The 20382-nt window shown below is 42.1% G+C and overlaps 1 protein-coding gene across 9 annotated transcripts in view; it reads right to left on the bottom strand.

Moving 5' to 3' along the window:
• Nucleotides 1-2086: 2086 nt before the first annotated feature.
• Nucleotides 2087-20382, bottom strand: part of pbx3b (pre-B-cell leukemia homeobox 3b) — a 55476-nt gene continuing 37180 nt past the window's right edge. For 2 of the 9 annotated variants that reach the window (XM_026186801.1, XM_026186802.1), the window contains exons 3-11: nucleotides 13953-14194; nucleotides 12830-13020; nucleotides 11684-11819; nucleotides 10835-10864; nucleotides 7084-7249; nucleotides 6419-6496; nucleotides 5873-5985; nucleotides 4883-4972; nucleotides 2087-3276 (exon numbers count right to left, since the gene is read on the bottom strand). In XM_026186801.1, coding sequence (XP_026042586.1) covers nucleotides 3184-3276; nucleotides 4883-4972; nucleotides 5873-5985; nucleotides 6419-6496; nucleotides 7084-7249; nucleotides 10835-10864; nucleotides 11684-11819; nucleotides 12830-13020; nucleotides 13953-14194 — 1139 coding nt within the window. In that variant the 3' untranslated portion in view covers nucleotides 2087-3183. The remainder of the gene's footprint in view (nucleotides 3277-4882; nucleotides 4973-5872; nucleotides 5986-6418; nucleotides 6497-7083; nucleotides 7250-10834; nucleotides 10865-11683; nucleotides 11820-12829; nucleotides 13021-13952; nucleotides 14195-20382) is intronic. The other 7 variants (XM_026186804.1, XM_026186805.1, XM_026186806.1 and 4 more) reach the window with 5 other exon arrangements.

Here is a 20382-nt window from a genome sequence, read left to right as displayed (position 1 = left end):
TTAGGGTGTTTGTGTGTACATTTTGAATATCAAGTCATATTGAAGAGAGGAACAATACGTTTGGCAGCTCATAAATTTCAGTTTGAACTTCCTACCAATTAAATCGAGCAAAAGTGTGATGCAATTACTTTTTTTTTTTTTTTACATTTTAATATTAACAATCACTCTGTTGAAACACAGTATAACATGGGTCCATGAACCAAGCATTGCAAGGCATAAATCATAACGTGACAAAATTACATTTTATATTTAATCTAATACGAACTCTACCTTAATAATACAAATGATATCTTTCTCTAATTTAATTGGCGCTAGCTTGGTGCATATTGCTAATATAATTCAGGATTTCCATATTTAATGATGCATGCCTTTCATGGTGAGTTTTACTTAGAAAATGTCGTCTTTAATGAACCTTAGAAAAACCTCTAATAGGCATAATCTTAGAAAATGTAACTTCTTTATTTAAAAGGTTCTGAGAGCAATTTTGCTGAGTGCAGTACTTAAAATGTAATAGTTGAAGAATTGAGGAAGCAAATGCATTTGTAAAGCTAGAATAAGCAAATAGATTGCACTCTGAATGGCTGAGAAACACTGAACTGACCTCTGCATGCTTTCAAGGATCCTTAGAGGGGATCAGAAAAGGATCAGATGTAAAAAAGGGTAAAACTGGGATTTTAATTTCATCTTCTAAGAAAATGTGTGCATGTGCACAGAAATCTGTGACATGGGTGTGTAGTATTAGGACAAAGGCACGGTTTCCAGAGAAAGGTGTTCAGTGTTTTTGCCTGGATGAGTGGACAAATATGTTCTCCTAGAAATTGCCTGTGCATTGCACTTGAATCACTCTTGTGCTGTTACTTTTTTTTTTTTTAACTGTGTGCATCAAAGAAAAAAAACAAACTTGTACATGTGCTTTGAACTTGCTGCTTGCTGGGGATGCTGGGAGTGTTTGTTGCAGCACTTTGTTGAAAATCTAGAGGGATCCATGACTGAAAGGGACAAACTCTGGACACGAGCTTAGTAGAAAGACAAGAATGAAGAACTATGCTAAGAAAATGAGAATAAATGGATGTCAATTTCCATGTGGAATTGGTAACCAATGATCCATTAAGCCAGCCTTTCCACAACAGACAGACAAAACAGCCTGAATAAGAAGTGCCTGACATTTCAGTTAATTGCACTTTGTCAGCTCTACAGTAGCTACAACCCAGGTCAAGTCCTCAGCGTCTACCCACAATATGTAAAGCTGGCAAATCCATACGTGATGAATAAATAACATGATTTTATCTCTAATTTGTATTTAATCTATCTAAAAACTAAACAGGAAATGTGTTTAAAAAATGAGAAGAAATGGCTTTTAATGACTCTGAAGTTTCGATTAATGAGCAGGAGCAGTCAGCTACCATTAAGTTGCATCCCTCGTTGAGAGTTTACAGAGATGGAGAAGAGAGCCGAGGTTCTACTTACCAGACAAGCGTTAAGGGAAAAACTAGAGACAACAAACACACCCCCTTGCTGTCATGAAAGCAAAAGGTTTATTCATGTTTGAAATTACACAACTACCACAAGGAAGACTTTTCAGTCCAGGGTGTAGTCTGGTTAGAAAGTAACACTAAACATCTTTAATACATTAGAATCACTGCCACAAATCATTTGTCATGACTTTTCAGTTTCAGAATCACATACAATAGAAAAAAGAGAAAAGAAGTCTTGAACCCTGTTGAACAGAGCTGGAAATGTACAGTTCTGAATACTGAAACCTCTATGCATTACACTTTTTATAGTGATTTTTTTTGTCTTTTTTCTCCGCATGATTTAGTAACAAGATGAGCAACATTCAAAATGTTCTTTTTTTTTCCTCCCTTCATTATTTACAACAGTTTTAACTGTTTGGTGTTAATTTAACAACAATATTCGCCACACGTCCCCGCCCCTCCCGCGCGCCCACACCCCCCAGCCATATAAGCCACAGAGCAACAACATCTTCAGCCACCCAACCCCACCCCCTCCCATCCTCTCCCCGTCTATTTTCCATGGTATTAATATTGTTATTTCGTTGTTTTGTTTTGTTTTTATTTGTTATTTTAAGTTGCACAGCTGCAACATCATTTTATTAAAAGATTAAAATATACATTAGATTACATAGAGAATGAAGAGTTTACAGTGTTACAAGATGTGATCAAAATAACTACATAAAAACATTAAATAAGGGCCAAAGAAACTGTGGTGGTGATATGGTTTAGAGGTAGTAGGTGAGCGCTCTAAGCTACAGAAATGTTGGAAATTATTGGTTTCTATGAATGAGGTAATAAAGCTGAGTATTGATTGGTGGGGTGTATAATTACTCTTAAGCTATATTATGTACAACTTTTCCTGTGTAATGGGGGCCTGCTCCTGTGTGCCATGTTGTAATGATCTACTGTCCGTGTGTGTGTGTGCTGTCGAGGGGGGCTTCCATAAGCAGTACAAAAAAAAAGGTTTACATATGTACATACTAAACATCAAATTATAAAATATGCAGTGGTGTCATGTTATAGTCAAGCAATCAATTATGCTTCTTTATGTTCCAGAGTTTGAATAGTCATTTCCTTGTACTAATGTATACAGCTGTAAGGCAAAAATAAATCTTGAAAGTAACTACAAAGCTGCCATTGAGCTGTCAACAACAGCATTGTTGAGTTGCCGGACAAGACTGCGAGCACATTACAGTCAAAGAAACAGCTGCTTTAATCTCTATGTTGTAAGGACTCAATTATCAAAATGGAGAGTGGCAATTAAATCAAGAATCGAACAAATGGGCCTTTAAGGTGTCATAAAATGTCACGGAAAACACACAAGTGTCATCCCGTACTTTTGAGTGGAGATAATTATCCTGAAAGCTTACTCTTATTTTTGTTTGGAAATGTGCATGTGTTTACCTCTACAGTGAACCAACAAATTAAAAAGAAGAAGAAAAGCATGGTGTGTACACTTGATTGATTTATGAAGAAAGAACAAAACAGCTACCGGGAAACACTTGGTGTTCATAATGGAGGATGGAGTTTCAATGCGTGCAACACGGTCGTGATACATTTTAAGATACGTGAAAACCAATCTGCTGTGAAAGTTTATGTTTCAATATCCTCTTCAGGTGGTCAGCCAGTTAAAAAGTCCTGCTAGAGGCGAAGATGCATTAATAGCGGATCAATTCGAGGTATCGGAGTGCACACTTCCAGGTCCTTCTGTTGGAGATATTACAGAAGATGGAGTCGTTGCATCTTGCCATCCCCCATTAGCCTTGGACACAAATGGAAAAGGTTGAGATTACAATCAAACACTCAATGCAATATGAACCTGGTAAATTCTAGACACTCCAAAAACAGAATATGTAGATATATAGACTGATTGCCCTAATGTGTCAGTTGATATTAAAATGTTGCAGACGCAGTTAGTCTAGTCTCTGTGTTACAGTAGCATCAGCAAAGAGACTCTCAAAAACAAATTTGTCCTGTGTCCCGACCAATGGGAGCGATCCCTGAAATCAGTGTCTAAGCAGATTTCAGAAGCGACCGACAGCTTGTCGCTACATATTCTCCTGTCAGTCAAGAAGAGGGAGGGCTAGGGCTGCGTGAGGTGGGGAGAGCTGAGGGAAAGTGACAGGGCAGGGCCTCTCCAAGAGAGCCAGTCTTAGCCAGCCTGACTTTGCTTTGCTCCAGGCGTGACCTAGCCTTTACTGGATCCCTCTACGTCACCACCAACACAGCTAAAGGTCTATGTGAATATATCAATAGTGCATTTTCTGGGCTATGGCTAAAAATGGCTGCTTTTCCACAGCTTTCTGTTCAGAATATGTTTTTTACTTTATTACTCTTTGTGCTCCGATCCTCTCTTTTCATGTGTTAAGGTTATTCGACTATTAATATTTTAGTAGGGATCACACTGAGCTCTGCTGAGCCAGTAGGCACAGGTCTACACTGCACATGGAAGTGAGAAACCTTGTGAGAAAGAAACACTTGATCCTACAAGGAGTTGACATGTCTAAAGAGCTTATAGCAATAAGGCTACAGCAAAGCCAAAATGACACCAACAGCACAGAATTGCTGGCAACAGCCGCCACCATTTGTTTATATTTAAAAAAAAGAAAAAAAAAGAAATAGATTTTTTAAAAACTAATTTAATACCTTATTTTCATGCTTAACTCTTACATACTATTAAGACTGTGAATATCTGTGCATTTCACCCAACAGGAATGCTAACACAAAGAGAGCAAATGCTGCAGTGTTGATACAGTGCCGAGAGAACGAGCTGTCTCCTCCTATTTCTCTCTCTTTCTCTCCTTCACTCTCCATCCTCCCTCATCAACGAAATTAATCTTTACTCTGATAGCTTCAGATTATGTGCTGCTTTACAAAAAGGCGCCATATCAAACCTCATCAGGGAAGAAGAAATTCATGTCTGGAAAAAGGCTGCGGGCGATCACGTGATCATATTTTATCATGAAGATAAGTCTACGGAAAATGCTGTGAAGCATTTCAAAGCAGCTGAAATGCAACAGATAGGGTGTGTTTTTCCCCCCCTCCAAATCTCATTCTTGGTTTGAGTCAAACAAAGTATTAAAAGCCGTTTATTAAAGTAAATCTGATTTTATTCACCTGCTGTGTAGCATATTTTTTTATTAAAAGCAGCTTTTATTTAGATCAGGTGACACAGTGATGTGACACACTGGCTAATATTTTATTGTGCAGGTTGTAAAGCAATGTAATGCACTGTAATTTCATTGAATAAAATTAAAGGATAACCATGCAGCACTTTTATTGAAAAAAAAAAAAAAAAGTATCAATGAATTTCACACTCCCTTTGCCTCAACAAGCTCCACGTGTAAGCCAATAAAACCTTCACTTACATTTAGGCCATGTGGACTATACATCGTGTTTCCCCCCAGAGCATCATTGTATCCTGCCGTCTGACTGATAACATGGCGCAGGGTATCCACCTGAAGGGACAGACAAGGTGGACAAGCTGGTCAGCCGAGTGTCTCGCAGACTTCCAACACTAACTGTAAACATGCTTAGTAAAGCAAAAGATATTAACTGAAGTGAAATTAACAAAAAGGGACTTCTGAGACAGCAAATGTACTAACCAGAAAAAAACAGGGCAAAAAGATTTTCAAAATAAAATTAAAAACAAAGGATAGTGATGTTACGAGCATGCTCAGGTATACTACTTCATCTAAAGCAGTTGTGGATTGATACCAAATAAAAGCATAAGTAAAAGTAATGGAACACATAGACTTTAAAAAAAATCTTAAATTAGCTTTGATTTTTCTTTACCTTTATTATGAATGAGCATATATTTTTTCTGGTGTGGTAGTGAGTGTGTGCAGTGTGTCGGCTGTGTAGCTGCGTTAAACTCACAAAATGGAAGACATCAACAACAAACAATAACAAGATGAGACAGGAAGATAGCGATACAGAAGTACAGAAAAAAAGGGGATAACATTGTACCAAAAAACCCAAATACCAACCCAAGAGCTCAAGTCAAAGCCAAATGCATTCAGACAATGTTTTGAATAGTAACCAGGAAACTGCTTTGCGGCATGATTGCAGTGGGGTGGGATCATATTTTGGCGGCCAAAGCATTCCATCCAAAGCGAAATAGTCAGTAAACACTTCAGTCAATGGGCTGTTATTGGAGGCCTCACTTGGTAATTTGAACTGCCCGTGGATGGGCAGCATGTTTTTCTTATTTATGTTTTTTGGATTTTTTTTTTTTTTTTGCTTTTTTCAGTTTGTTGTGCTTCTTAGACTGCACTGTGGATGGCTCAGTACACAGGCAAGACAAGGACAGCTCTCTGCACTAGTCGTCAGGAACTGTCCCTGATTGTTGCTCCTACCTGTGACTGTACATTGGCTCCGACTTGTGCCCCTTGGTAAGAATCCCCATTCAGACTCTGCATGCTCAAGAACATGTCCCCAGAGTTTGGGAGGTTAAAAGAACCTGAAGAACCTGGAAAGGGAAGATGTAAGTAGCTGAATACATGAGAGGGCTATAAAGGGAAAGCACAGGCACACACACAGACACGCACGCACACTGGCGCACACACATTTATCTGTAAAAAACACACCCAGCTCAAGCAGACAAACACACAGAAGAAAGACTCCCATAAAGCAGGCAACTACAGGGGTGACGGAAGAAAAGGCAAGGAACCAAAACAGAGGAGGAGAAGGATGATGTGCAGAAGAACTGAAGATCTTTTTTTACGAATGCAGTGAGCACAAATTAAATGAAAATCACATGACAACAAGGGGACCGGTTCTATATGTGGTTGGTCGCTTAAGCTCCCAATTGTTCCACATCACCTACTTCCAGTCTAAATTAGCAGGGAGGTATCACATGGTAAATGACAAGGACAATAAGAAGCTTATGAAAAGACCAGTACCAGTAAACATGTTGCTTAAAAGAGTGTTTTTGCTCTCTGCAGAATCCAGCTGAAACTCTTCATCTTTCATCTGGAATCCTGGGTGCAAGAAAAAGGGACCACTTCATAAGCTTACCACATCCCGACGAAGCTCAAGCTAGTCCAAACTCAGCATTACATTACTCATCAAACTTGACTAAATATGCCCTTTCAGGCTCTTTGCTTTTATCTCTATTTTTATTCAGCATCAACTGCACATAATACCATTTTGATACTACTACTGCAGGTAAAATGCTCCCAGCAATTATGTTTCACTTTTTTGCAAAATGCCTTTACCATTCAGTGGGAATACATACCATTACATTAGAAATGACAAGAAGTTGACAGAAAGTCAAGGGAAAACAAATCCCACGGCATTATTTTGAAAAAAATTTTCTTATTTTGCCAAAAATACATGTGTTCTCGGTTCACAAGTCAGGAACGCTCTCTTTATGCATGAGTTTGCTTGGCATCAACTGTCTTATAGACAGGAGACACTGTGATCCCCAAGCTGGGAGCAGAGCCTGTCACTCTAGCCTGTGTGAATGGTGCATGAGAGAGTGAGGCAGGCAGGCAGCAGGTTAAGGACTGAGGTAGAAGGTAGATCTTTTCGTTTGTTTTATTTGTCTATATGCAGGAATGCCTACCGGAGTTGGGTGTGGTAGGGGAGTTGGCCTGGCTGTTCTGCACTGCAGCGGCTGCAGCGTGTGCCGCATTTACAGCAGTCTTGGCGGCATACAGGTTGGCTTCTTCCTGAAACTTGCCGATATTTTTCTTGTACCGGATCCTTTTGTTGCCAAACCAGTTGGATACCTGCGTGGGAGAGCAGAAGGAGGAGGAGCAGAGGAGTCAGATGTCAAGCAGGCACAGCACCATGCACTGAGCAGTGCGATTGTTTCAAGATGTCATGTTTGGGTCCATCAAGTACCCAATTCCCAGCCCCTGTGCTAATGTCCGCCGGGTACACAAGCTAATTAAGCCATAATCAGGAGCCACTTGTGTCTTCTCATGGATGGGAGCATGACATGCTCTCAGATCTGTCTCCTGACAAAACTAAAACACAAGGGGCTCCTATTGCACAGACACTGAAGTCGGTACATATTTCTCATATGAGGACTGGTTGTTAAGGATACAAATTTTGACATTTCCCTCAGTGCAACATATGAATGTTCATATTTTATCCTCCACAGAATTCTCACTGGTTCCAGACGAGTGGGTCCAGGTGATTGACATTTTATAGAAATACAGTTGCTTAACGTATTGTAATAATTCATCATATGACGAGTACGTCCAATTTAGCATAACCACTGGAAAACATTACACAGTTTTTTGGGATTACTGGGTCTGGGTTGCTTTACTTTGGAAGATCATAAAACACTAAGGCAATGAAACATTTGTGCACGCTCAGTGATTTAGAGCGCCGTAGACATGAGAAGCAGTACAGGGATTATTGGGGCAGGCCTAGAGCTCTTAAGGCTCGAGAAAGACTCGAGATCAAACATGCACTAGAAACTGGGTACGTTCAGATTTAGAGCAGTCGGATATGTTAATTTTGTTGGACCGAAACGATGCCATTCAACATCAGACACTGAAAAGTTGTATGGTGTGAACCTTATGTGTGAATGCTGGCTCTGCAATAACAGTGGAATAATAATGAGATGATGCTTGTTTTTAATGGTCCTATAAATTAGAGTGTCTTGTCGCTGTGCTGCAGCCCCCCTCTCAGGCCCTGCAGCCCACGGCTGGACCAGCCAAAGAGCAGCTGCCCCTAATGACGCTTTATTTAATTTCCACCCATGTGCTTAAATTTTAATATCCCCAGCAGCCCGCCGATGCTGTGGCGTAAAAACTGACTGGATTTGCAGGACATCAGATCATTTCTATCCTCCACGTCTCTGTGCTCTAAATCTTTAATATCTAGGCAATTAAAATTAATGACCATTCAGGCGAGGCCCACTGTTGGCAGGGTTTCCTTGACATCAATTGTTTGATGGGTTTACCTAGAGGTTAAACTAACAAGCAAGGCTTAATTGGAAGCAATGAAAGCCCTGGCCATCATCCTTTTTACTTAACCTGCTTAGAGTGGATTGTAGAGCCTAAGACGATGCAATATTGTTGCTCTTTTGGACAGCTCGCAATGTGCCCACAAACCCCTGAAAAATCATATAAAATGTTTTGTAAAGCTCATCAGTCTGTTTAATTTAACAAAATGTTCATAAAAACAGTGCATTAAACAGATCTGCATTTATTAAAATGTCAGTTGTGGCCAGTTGTGGTGTTTGCACGTTCAGACCTATTTTTATCATTAAATTTGACTTAATGGATACAGACTATACACTAGTTTACTTTCATCGCATATTACTTTCATCAGAAAGGAGGCAAATCCTGCAATAAAATATGACTGATTACTTCATAAAATTAATAGATTTTTTTTTTGAGTGTGTTATGACTGTAGTGCACACATTTATTGTGTTACAAGCCTCAGCAGTCTGGACAGACTCAGCCGCGGTGGCGTCACATCTTGTAGATGTTATACCACCCTTTTTTCTGCACACACATTTCTCTCCTGCCCGATGAACTCTGGCTTCAGTGATTCTCGGGTTCAGCTAAAATATTGAATAGATGCACAGCACAGCATTGTAGCAGACCATGCATTCAATTGACTCCTATGTTTGGTAAGAATTACCTGACACCACCCGCACTCAAAGGCAGCGATTGTGTCATGACAATGCAGACTTCCTGTGCAAAGCTATAATACAACTGGCTTCATTGTTGCACACTGTAGTTAAGAGTTTGGACTATTTCATTGTGTCTCAGACTGCTTTCTGATCAATATATGACCAATGCATGAGCCAAAAGTGAGCTTGCAATGCCCTACTGTAAGATCAAATACAAAAAATAAAGCATTCGCTGCTTTGAAATTATTATTATTTTTAAATAGCTGAAATATTGGAAAGGGTGTCATACATTTTGCATTATAACAGAACATATTAACCCTGTGGTGGAATCAGGTTTAACAGTTAACCAGTGTTATATTGACACATATTACATCAAAGGTGGCCTCTGAAGCATCCACACACCTCAACACAAACTACATCCATCATATCCCATGCCCTTAGCCCTTTCTGCAATGCACATGCAAATTAAATAATAATAATAATAATAAAATGAATAAAAAAGGAAATAAGACCTGGTATCGCACTAGGTAATATTACCACCTTAAATACATCATTGTGCATCAGTTCTGTGCTCAAGCAGTAATTGGACATGAAACAGACATCTGCAATTTTGTTAATTCAAGGGTATTTTAAGGGCATTAAAAGTAATAATAGAAAGGAAATGTGGCGTTTGGACTGCTGGAATCTGAGTGTGCGCTTGACTTGAAGATGACTTCATTTTCAATGATCCCTGTTAAAATGATGCAGGGTGTTTCATCAGCAAAGATGTATTGAGCAAAGCTGCAAAGCGATATTGGCATACCATTCACAACTGATGGTGTTTAGTTAATGAACTACTTGTGCAATCAAGAAAGCACCAAAAAAAAGGGGGGGGGGGGGGGAGGTGGGGGTATTAGTCCAGCCTGCAGCGTGACCACAGTAAGCCATATATGAATCTGAAAGGCTGGGCCACAGTGAGGGATAACATACTTATAGTGAACCCAGCATTATGTCAAGCCTCTCACTCTGTTACCCTCCTAAAATGAGCCAAAGCACTAAGAATAAGTCAATAATGATGTCTGCCATGGCCTCCGCTTATCGAGGAGTACACCACTAATGGGGCCCGGGATGAGTTCAGGTGAATTTTTAAAAGCCCTCTAATTTCTGCAAAGACTTATTTGTTCTCATGGGAACTGGTTCAGCGGACTGCTTTAGGAGACACTCAGACAACAATGCCCATTTCTTTAACTGCTGTAAATCACACAGTGATCATGAGGTGGGAGGGATATAAATAAACTCTAAGTGCAATTTTTTTTGTTCAAGATTTAAAAAGATCACACAATTATTCAATCTTCTACAAGAAAACAAAACAACAATAAAAGAAAAGAAAAAGAAAACAAATAAATCATGTCATAAACCATAGCCAGAAAGTAAAAATTACATGTGACACATTTGTACACACATAGTATGGTGATAATATGGGTGTAGTGTAAAGATGTCAAACATTAAAAATAGGCTGCAATCTCTTGTTAAAAGTGGGATGTAAATGCTGATATAGCTTAGCCACGCTTTTTTTTAAATGTAAATTTAAACTTTAAATTTGATATTATAGCATTAGCATGGATCCAATAGTGTAAGAGAGGGAGGGTCTGTGCACTGGACAACTGTGAGGCCATTACATACATGAACAAAGGAGGTACAAAAAAATGAAAACAGTGGATCAGGAGAAGTTATGACATACCTGTGATACTGTGATGGTGCTTCCCACCCCCTGAAGGCAAAAAAGAATGGGCTTTTACAGTATCTGACTCTTCATGACTACACTCAATATACCCCTCATCACCCCCTCCCCACACAGACAAAACACTGCAGATTATTGTATAGATTCATGTTTCTCTGATATTGTGTCTCAAGAGGACAACCATAGAACAATGGAGAATAAAAAAATCTAGATAGTAGTCACAATCATAGCAAAGGGGGGAGGAAAAAAAAGAGAAGACAGGGTAATAATACTTTGGATGTGGGGGTTAGGTGTGAGAGATATTGCCTTCAGGTTTACCCAATGAGGAGGCTATGATAGATATCAAATTGGAAAGTTGACTTTTTAAGTGTGAAATATAACAGAATTAGCAGACTCCTGCAAGGTCACTTGAAGAGCAAACATATGAGTAAATACCCAGGATCATCCAGTGTTTTTGAAGCACCGGAGTGACCGCTTTTCTTAAAGTAATGGATGATGCCTTTTTTTTTCTTTCCATATGACCTGAGCGACTGACCAGGCAAGAGAGAGAGAGCGCACATGGTGGATGGGAATGAGGGGGAAAAATGGCAGGGGACCCAGCGCTGGGGCGACTAAGGAAGGACAGCATAGTGCTTTGATTGAGGCTAAGATGATACAGGCCTCCCTTCCCTGTGGCCCTGCTCTGACTGACTGGGACCAGCCTTGACTGAAGGATCATTAGGAAGTCACAATGTCAAGGTTAGCAAAGGACATTGCGCCTTGGTGGTGCGACCTACGGTAACTATCCCTCAAGGCTTTTAGCCTTTCCCCTGATTACCCACCAGCTACTGTTAGACGAGCACTACCCACCTGGGAAACTGTGATGCTGCACTTCTTGGCCAGCTCCTCTTTTGCCTCCTCGCTCGGATACGGGTTGCTGAGGTGCGAGTAGAAATATTCGTTCAAAATTTCTGTTGCCTGCTTGCTGAAGTTTCTCCTTTTCCGCCTGAGTGGGGAGCAAAACGAGAGAAACACCGAGCAAGCCTATTAGTGAGACCAGCATTAACTCATCCATTTGGATTGCACAAATTGCACAATCAATCTCACACATAAATGGTGAAAATAATGAGGAATGGGCTCTAAGGGCCCTCAGGAGCAGGATATCGTGTCCTGCTCCAAGAGCCTCATCAACACACAAAAGACTACAACCAATAAACTGACAAGCACACAGAAAGACACACATACACATACCGTTGCAAAATACATACAATGTTTAATTTGGTGTGTTGGTCTCCAATCTCTAGTCCAAGCGTGTAATGTGTAGAGTTTAGTGCAGCGGATGGGTGGGCTTCATGATGGAGCGCAAAGCCCAGTCAGAGTGCATCTCGGTACATTATAGAAATCATGGCATGCACAGTTGAGCATTGTTCCTGAAGTGCCACAGCCCCAGGGATCTCAGTAGAAACAAGCAAACTCTAACTAGATCTGGGTCCCCTTCCCTCCCAGGGCACTACTTATCATGTTGTTGAGCATTTGCTTATTTTGCCTTGTTTACTGTGCTTCACACAGGCAGTGGGCAGCAAATGTGCTTCCACTTGGCTTGTTTGGCCCAAACTTGTGCTTCTCTCCGCAGAGCTTCTACAATGCACCATACTGTTAGTGATTAGAGTAATCCACAACACCTGCTGATGACCTCCCCTCCATCCATTACACATGACTCGGCCCCCATTTCATTTGGGTCCTAACTGCTCTCAGGTGTGAGGGCATGATTGTCTTGGAAATGGATAACGCATGGAACATGGGCATAATTAAAATCATGCATCTCTGCAGTGCTCACACTGTGTGCTGTGCCAGAAAAGTGAAAAGAAACTTCAGACCTGCGCACCGTCTAAAAATGACCTCGCCCACTGGATTTACTTATGTGGGTCACGCAGAAGCAATAAAAAAGTCGAAACTTTATACCTACACACACACGCGCGCGCGCGCATTCGCACTAAGCACACACGATCAACTGACCTGGCATCAAGGAATCTGGAGCGCAGGATCATGACAGCCTCACAGGTGCTCTGCTTCAGTTGCATCTGGATGGAACTGAACTTACGGTGGATGATTCCCACCATGCGCTCAATCTCTTTGGGAGAAATGGGCCGCGTACGAGACTGTTCCCTCAGCAGGTTCATCACGTGGGTAGTGAATTCGTTACATGCCTGCCAAGCGAAAGAGTGACAAAAACAACCAACGTGAGGCAGGGTTTTTGTTGTTTGTTTGTTTTAGAACTTTAAAAAGCTCTTGACTGATGTTTTAAAGTTATATCCATTTTTCATGTATTAAATGAGTTAATATGCACGCTGTTCTTGATAAAAGCCTCCACGGAGTGCGGTGTTTGCATATAACTCTGACATAATAGGTGAAGTCATCTCAGAATAAATGCAGATCTGCAATTTGGCCTGGCCTTAATGCACTGAAGTTAAGCAGCTTTTCGTTAACACGGTAGTTCATACATGATTAATTAGAATAACTCATTTACGTAGTGCACACTTTAGCTCATTACTCTGAGTAAAATTTGTTAAGTATTTACATTTAGATAATTAAAACCTGGAAACACCCTTAAGAAAGATGCATTTACTCCAGGCGAAGTGTTGTGTGCCCCCGCATACCCACCTCCTCTCTCGGAGAGAGCACAAAGTAAATTACTCTAATTTACCTCACTGGCTTGCTGAGGCATCACAGTTTCACCTTCTATTTTCACCCATAATGCCCGTGTTTAATGGCAGGCTCAAAGTGCTGGGTGAAAGAGCTGATCACACTTTCATTTAACACAGATGACTGGGGCACTCCTTTGGATCTCTATAATCAACTACAACACAGTGAATAATACGGCAATTTCGCTTTTTCCCGAGCTGCTTTTTTCCCCACATCCTCCTCTATCGTACATATTCGCCACAGTTTGCAGTTGTGAAAGTACAACTCAGTGGCTTTTAAACATTTAAACACAAAGTGAAAATTTGAAAGCTGGTTGCCACATGGAATAATGCATAAAGAACATTTTGGAGGGTGTGTGCTATTTCCAATAAAAACTCATTCGGGAGGCATTTCTTGGGAGGATCTTAACCTTGGGGTTGTAAAGCTCCCTCCTTACCTGTTCGTATTTCTCCAGCTCTGTGTGGTAAATCTGTCTGATCTGGGTGAGTTTGGCTCTGTAGTCGGAATGTTCGATTGAGTTGTCGGCTGCCCCGCCCGAGGCAGCGGCGGCGGCGGCTGCGGCGGCAGATCCGCCACCTTTCTCTGGTCCCGCTACTCCCTCTGCCAACAGCATATTGTCTAAACGCATGAGCTGAGGGTCTGGGGGGTCCTCCTCCTGAGCGCCACGGATGCTGAGACCTGCAGAGACACAGAAACAGGGACAGGTTTCAGCAAATGCATTCAAGAGATGAATTAAGATGGGGAAATTAACATTATTAATAAGAGAATAAGTCAAAACTGCTGAAATCAGAAGCGTTGACTCTATATCGTTTGATACTGTGATGTTTCCCCGTCAGGTAGGAACTGAGCGCCTCCTGTGTATATGCTGTGTTCCTGTCGCCCATGTGTACGCCTGTTCTCTTTTATTTACACACTGCGCTGCACACTGTGTGTACGGGAAGGCTGACATGACAGCAACATCCATAAACTGACAAATGCTCAATGGTGAAGTGGCACTTCTACTCTGTGAAAGGATGCTAAACAGAAAACTATACCTCTAGTAAGTGTCTGTCTTTCACACAGTGAATGCTGGGAAATCCACAAAAGTAACTGCTGTTTTACTCGCATCTATTTCCTTGTGAGGTTTGAATCTTCAATTCATTTAATTTAAGACGAATCTAGGCCATTATAAGACTGAGCTGTGAAATAATAATAATAATAAGGAAAAAATTGTGCAGTGAATTGCATGCAAAGCGCAAAGCCTGATTTCTGTGTTTGTTTTCAGATGGTGCTGTTTATTTCCTCTGGTCTTCTGTCTCGCCAGCCTGTCAGCAGGTCGTAATCACACAGCAGATAGCGCGGGCTACGTGCACACCTGGATGCGCTGGCAGTGAAACCACAATGTCAGGCTTTTCAGAAAACAAACACAAAAAAAAGCTCTCGCAGGTCAAAATTACACCAAAAACACGCTCGAGCAATCAGGTCTAGTAAGTGGATAAAAATGTGGCTCAATGGGCAGTAAATACTGAGTGGCTACTCAAACGTTATGATTACCAGAGTTGTTTCAATTCAATAATCCCTCCCGCAATTCAGGGATTTTCAAGCGCTCATTACAGCTTCATTAAGATATGGCTAGCCTTTGGATTCTAAATAAGAAGATTAGCGGCTCTATTGTGTCAGCCAGTAGGCATGCAATCAGAGAAGCCCTTTTTACCGTGCTTTGACCGACTGACCCTGCGAGCCGTTCACAAGAGTAAATACTAGAGAGAAAACACTCCTTTTCTTCTTAATATCTTTCTTATAAACACAATCGTAGGTTAAAAAAAGCCCACAGTGTAACCTCTTTTCTGATGTTTTCATCCCCGTTGGTGGTTTGTTCAACTGCAATGCCACTGAAAAACAAATTTTCCTCTATTTATAGGTCGGCTGGCTTTGAGTCTTTTAGGTGTAATGGTGTGAAAGGAGTGGATGAATGTGGCTATTTGTGCTGGAGACATTGAGATGCTGGACAAGGCTCCATCAGGCTTTGCAGAGCCAAGCCATCCATGTGGACAATATGCCGCTGCTCCACTAACCCTCATCCACATCACGCTGCATCTGCACAACTCCACCCAAAGCCATCATTCTGGACAGATTCGACTGTTTCCATTCCAGTTTGTGCTGCGTGAAACAAAACGGCACATGATTCAAATGTGACTGACCAGATGCCCGGCTCGGGATCTCAACATGCTCTAATAGCTGGTGGTTTGTCTGCCACGACGGTTCATATTTTCCCTAATTCAGTGTTTACACCCACTCTCTGAATCAACGCAAACTCAGCAGGCTGCACTTTTCTTTGTGCTGCGGGTGGTGGTAAGTAGGTAGCCACGTTTTTCATGTCAGGTATATTAAATATAACTCTGGGACGCGGCGTACATTTCCACACCAAACCTAGTTGTCACTTTCACTCCACTCACTCCATATCCAGGGGAAATGCAGCTGAGGGAATTTACAGGGCTTTTCAGCTAAATGGGCATAAATCACTGGTTTCATTCAAACTAAATAATCACAGGCCATAAAGAGCTACTTGTCTCTTACCATATATTACCACAAAGTTCCTGTGTGCAATACTGTGGCCATTCACAGCAAAGGAAAACAGAGCGAGGCATTAGAAAGTGACACGTAATCCTGTTAGTCCGCTGACATGTGGAGTGGCCGTGACATTTTTATCATACGTGTCCATTTCTATTTAGGAAATCAGCAGGATAAAAATGATTACTGCGCTGCTCCAAGAAGGAGACGGCCCTGCAGGAGTCCACCAGGGTGTATTTGTGCCACGCCAGCTCTGGCTGGTCATTCATAACACATGTTATGGGAGGGATAGTGAGTTCATCTCAACCACATAAATACTGAAAATTAAAGAAAGAATAAGAGCGAAACGCATATCTCTGCCTCGCTGTCTCTTTTCCACGCACCTTTGTTGGAGGAGCTAAGCTCGGCGTCATCACACAACTTCCACAATATAAGCTCAAGCGAGATAATATCTTTAATTTGCTGTGTGGTTGACAAATCTGTATGGTAACTCGCAATTCCACAGTAACATTTTGCAATGCTGCTTTTCCTGCTCAAATCTTTATCCTGTTTTTGTCTGATGATATGGGTATTAAAACAAGTTTGGGCACCCGAGTTTAGCTTTAATCCACCTCCACAGTCAAAGTGGGATTAATCTCGGTGCGAGGGGAAAGTGCGGGAGTCATGTCACCTTGGTAAAGCCTCTAAGCAAAAGAAAAAGGAAAAAAGAAAAGAAGAAAAGGAATTTAAGAAAGAAAAATCCATATCTTCCAGTTATTACACATGGGCTTGATGATGATGCTCGCTCACTTAATTACCAGGGCGCATTTCATGATATAAAAGGGAAAAAAAAATGAGAAATTGTAATAATAATGTCACATGTCCTTAATCGGCCCCATTTGTCATTCAACAATACAGGTGGGGTAGCCGGGTAGAAAAAAAAAAAGCACTTGCATATATGATTGTTCCTCATTTCTCTTCTGTGGCTGAGACAAAAGGAGACGCTGTGATTAATCCTTCCCTATCAGTTAGGGGTGGCTCTTCTTTTCACTTTTTACAGGTTTCACTGTCATTATCTGATTCGTGGATGTAACAAATTTGACAGATAAAGGCAATGCAGGCCTTTTCTCTCATACACTCTCCCCTGTTCACTGTTTATAATCATTTCCGGTTCGGGGCCGTTGTCTCGTACATCATTCCCTGCTTGAAGCCCTGACAGCGATCTGAGCACTGCCTGGGGCTGCTCTCCTTTCCTCCCACCTCTTTTCCCCCCTTGTGCCCTCTTTTATTCTGTGGGCTTAGCTGACCTTTGCCCCGCTGCTTGTTTACTCTCATCACTGAAGTGTGAGCAGGAGAGCCATAAAGGAAGAGCCCCGCTGGGTTAATGTGGCCTGCTGAAGAGTGCAGGGGTGGCTCTGGGCTTCTCCACCTCATTCTGCCTCGCTCAGTGCACTGTCAGACACGAGATGATACACTGGAAGAGCGGCGCTTCTTGCAGATGAAGCCAGAGATTTTTATTTTTATTTTTTTGCGACACTTTTCTCTCAATACCTAAAGGACTTTTCAAGATTAAAAGTTCTGTGAAGCAGTAAAGTAACCTATGTTTAGATGATACGCGCTGTGACTCGGTTACTTCCACCACTGTTTCCAAAACATCCTGTTCATTACAAGTAACCCTGACCTCCTGCAGTCCTCTCCTACCCACTGCCTCTAGTGAACAGCTCCGGCCACATATCGACAGTCTGTTCATCTAATTGCATCGATCCGCAAAGGTCTCCCAAAGCCAACTAATCGAAACAGAATTTATTTTCTGTCAATATTTGCAAAGGTCATCTCTCTTAAAGCCGTGGAGTTGATGGTGTGAGGAGAGAATCGTCTGGAAGGAAGAGCGGGACCGTGGCTTCTAGCCTGTTACTGAAGCTCGTCCAAGGTGAGCTTTAACTTAAGCTTGGCACTTGGGATCCGGGGCTTCTAATCCACCGTGTTATTAAAACCCGCTGCCAAAGCAAAACACTAGAGACTACAGAGGGCTTAGAGTATCCATTTCACAAAGAGGCCAGTGTCACTACAGCCGCGTTCCACGTCTCCTTTGACTTCATATCATCTCCTTTGTCGTGGCGCCTGGATCGGTAACCTTCAGCTCGAGAGGCGGGGAGCTGGATCAAATTACCATTGAAAATCTTTTGTTCTGTCAAATGAAACATAAGAATCCTCTTTCATCGACGTTCTTAAAGGCTTTTTTTTTTTTAAGATTGGCCTACATCCACATGGCACAAAGAATCTGAGAGAATGCCTGTGGGCTCTCTCTCTCTAACATGTACAGTAATTAACATGCCATTAACACATTAATACACATTAACTATTCCCAATGTTAATGGCAGGGTAATTATCATACCTGATACCACTCTGTGGGGAAGCCAAAGCACATTTGCCACTTTGTGTTTCACTTTCTTTGTTGAGTGAGCTGAAAAGAATAATTTGGGAAGATGGCTCGGGCTGCTTTCCTCCACATGAACAATATCTGTGTCAGTGCAAATGGATATATTGTCTGTCTCCAGCTCAAACGCTAAGAAGGGCGTCCGTGTGAATAATGCAGCTGTTCTGATTTTACTATAAAAACACCGGAAAGGAAGAAAGCGCCCATTGTGAGGCGCTAAGGACTGTTTTTTTTTTTTTTTAGAGGTGAGGCTGAAACACTGGAAGGGACAAAGAGTGTGGTGATTAAATGCCGAGCAGTAGAAGACAGGGAATGGGCCCTAAACTGGGGAATCCCTGTCTGGAATGATGATGTATTTCCTCCCAGTGCAGTGAGTGATAAGCTAATCAGCCGCGCTGACAGTGAAGTGTTACAGCCCCCCAGTGCTGGGTCAAGACTTCTCCCATCATACACCACCAGCACACACTAAACAGACAACGCATGGAGATGGTGGCGCTGGGGAGTGACAAAAAGTGGCTCTGGTCAGAAAAGAAGATCTCTGTCAGTTCAGGTAGCCTTTGTCCTTTGGTGATGATGAGGCACTCCTCCCCCCCCAAAAAAAGCTGTGACAGCATTGGGGTGGGGGGTGGAGGGGGGCATGCCACTCTCGACCCACAACTCCAAGACATGCGAGGAGCGGGGGTGGGCAAAGGGGGTGGGAAAAGACAACCCAAACAGACATCTTGAAGACATTTTGCCAGGCACACCAAAATTAATCACTGTCCCACGGTGGCACTGACATTTGTGGGAAGTGACACACAACATGACAGACTAGAGGGAGAGGATGAAAGGAGAGCGAGGGAGGGTGGGAGGGCTGAGTAAACAAGAGCCACTGTCACTCGCTGTGATCATGTGTGTGCGCGCACCCCTGTGTGTGTGTGTATGTGCATTTGTGTGTTTATATGTGGATATGTGAGTGCCCACTTTGTTTCCTGCCCTCTAAGACTCAAATGTGGGCAAACAGCCAAGTGGTTCAGTGATGGCTGACCAGGCCTGGTGGTGGCGGACACACGCGGCGGTCGGGGGAGACTGGCCAAATGAGCGGACAGGACCTCCGCTACAGATCAGCACACTGACTGACCCTACAGGACACGTACAGCATGGGGCTCCAACATAGGGCTGACGTGGTTCACATGGTCCGCTAGTCACAGAATGAGCAACAAACACAGAGACATCCGTGTGGTACTCAGGCAGCCGTACCAAAACCTAGGACAAACATAGCATACGCTCAATAAACAAAATGGGAACAAATGACAGGAAAATCTTCCACAGCAGCTTCAGTGTGCCTTGGTTTTGGTTTTATAAATCTTTGGGATTCTGCTGGAGGATTGAGCACCATTCACCCAGCTGATCTTCATTTATTTGTTATTTGAAACAAATAAAGTGGTCAAAAAACACTGTCATCTTGGGAGAAACCACTCCCATCAAGACAGGAATGTTTCACCCTAAAGATCCGCAGTGACACTTCCCTCTACAGGGGACAAGTGGACACAAACCACATGAGAAACCCCTCCACCCCCACATATTCGAACTGCCTCACTAGGCTCTCAGTAGGTGACATGCATTCAGACCTTCACCCTCTGTTGGTGTTGGTAAGGGATGAATCATCCGACAATGTCCCCCTTTTTTTCCTGCATCTCTAAACCAGTGATAGTTTTTAAACTTCTGAACCTTCAAATTTGCATCTATCTTTGTAGGGATCAGTTTAAGGACTGCAATACTGCTGTAATATCCCTCTCTATGTAACTGTCAACAGTCTACTGTTGCCGAGACTGATCACATGCTGCATTGGCATTCTCAAGTCAGCTAGGGAAGAGTTGCTCTTTTGTTTTTCCCTGAATGTTGCTCTAGTGCACAAGCA

The sequence above is a fragment of the Astatotilapia calliptera genome, chromosome 12, assembly GCF_900246225.1.
Source record: "Astatotilapia calliptera chromosome 12, fAstCal1.2, whole genome shotgun sequence".
Classification (NCBI taxonomy): Eukaryota; Metazoa; Chordata; class Actinopteri; order Cichliformes; family Cichlidae; genus Astatotilapia; species Astatotilapia calliptera.
The sequence above is the reverse complement of the archived record's forward strand: the minus strand, read 5'-3'. Positions and strand labels throughout refer to the sequence as shown.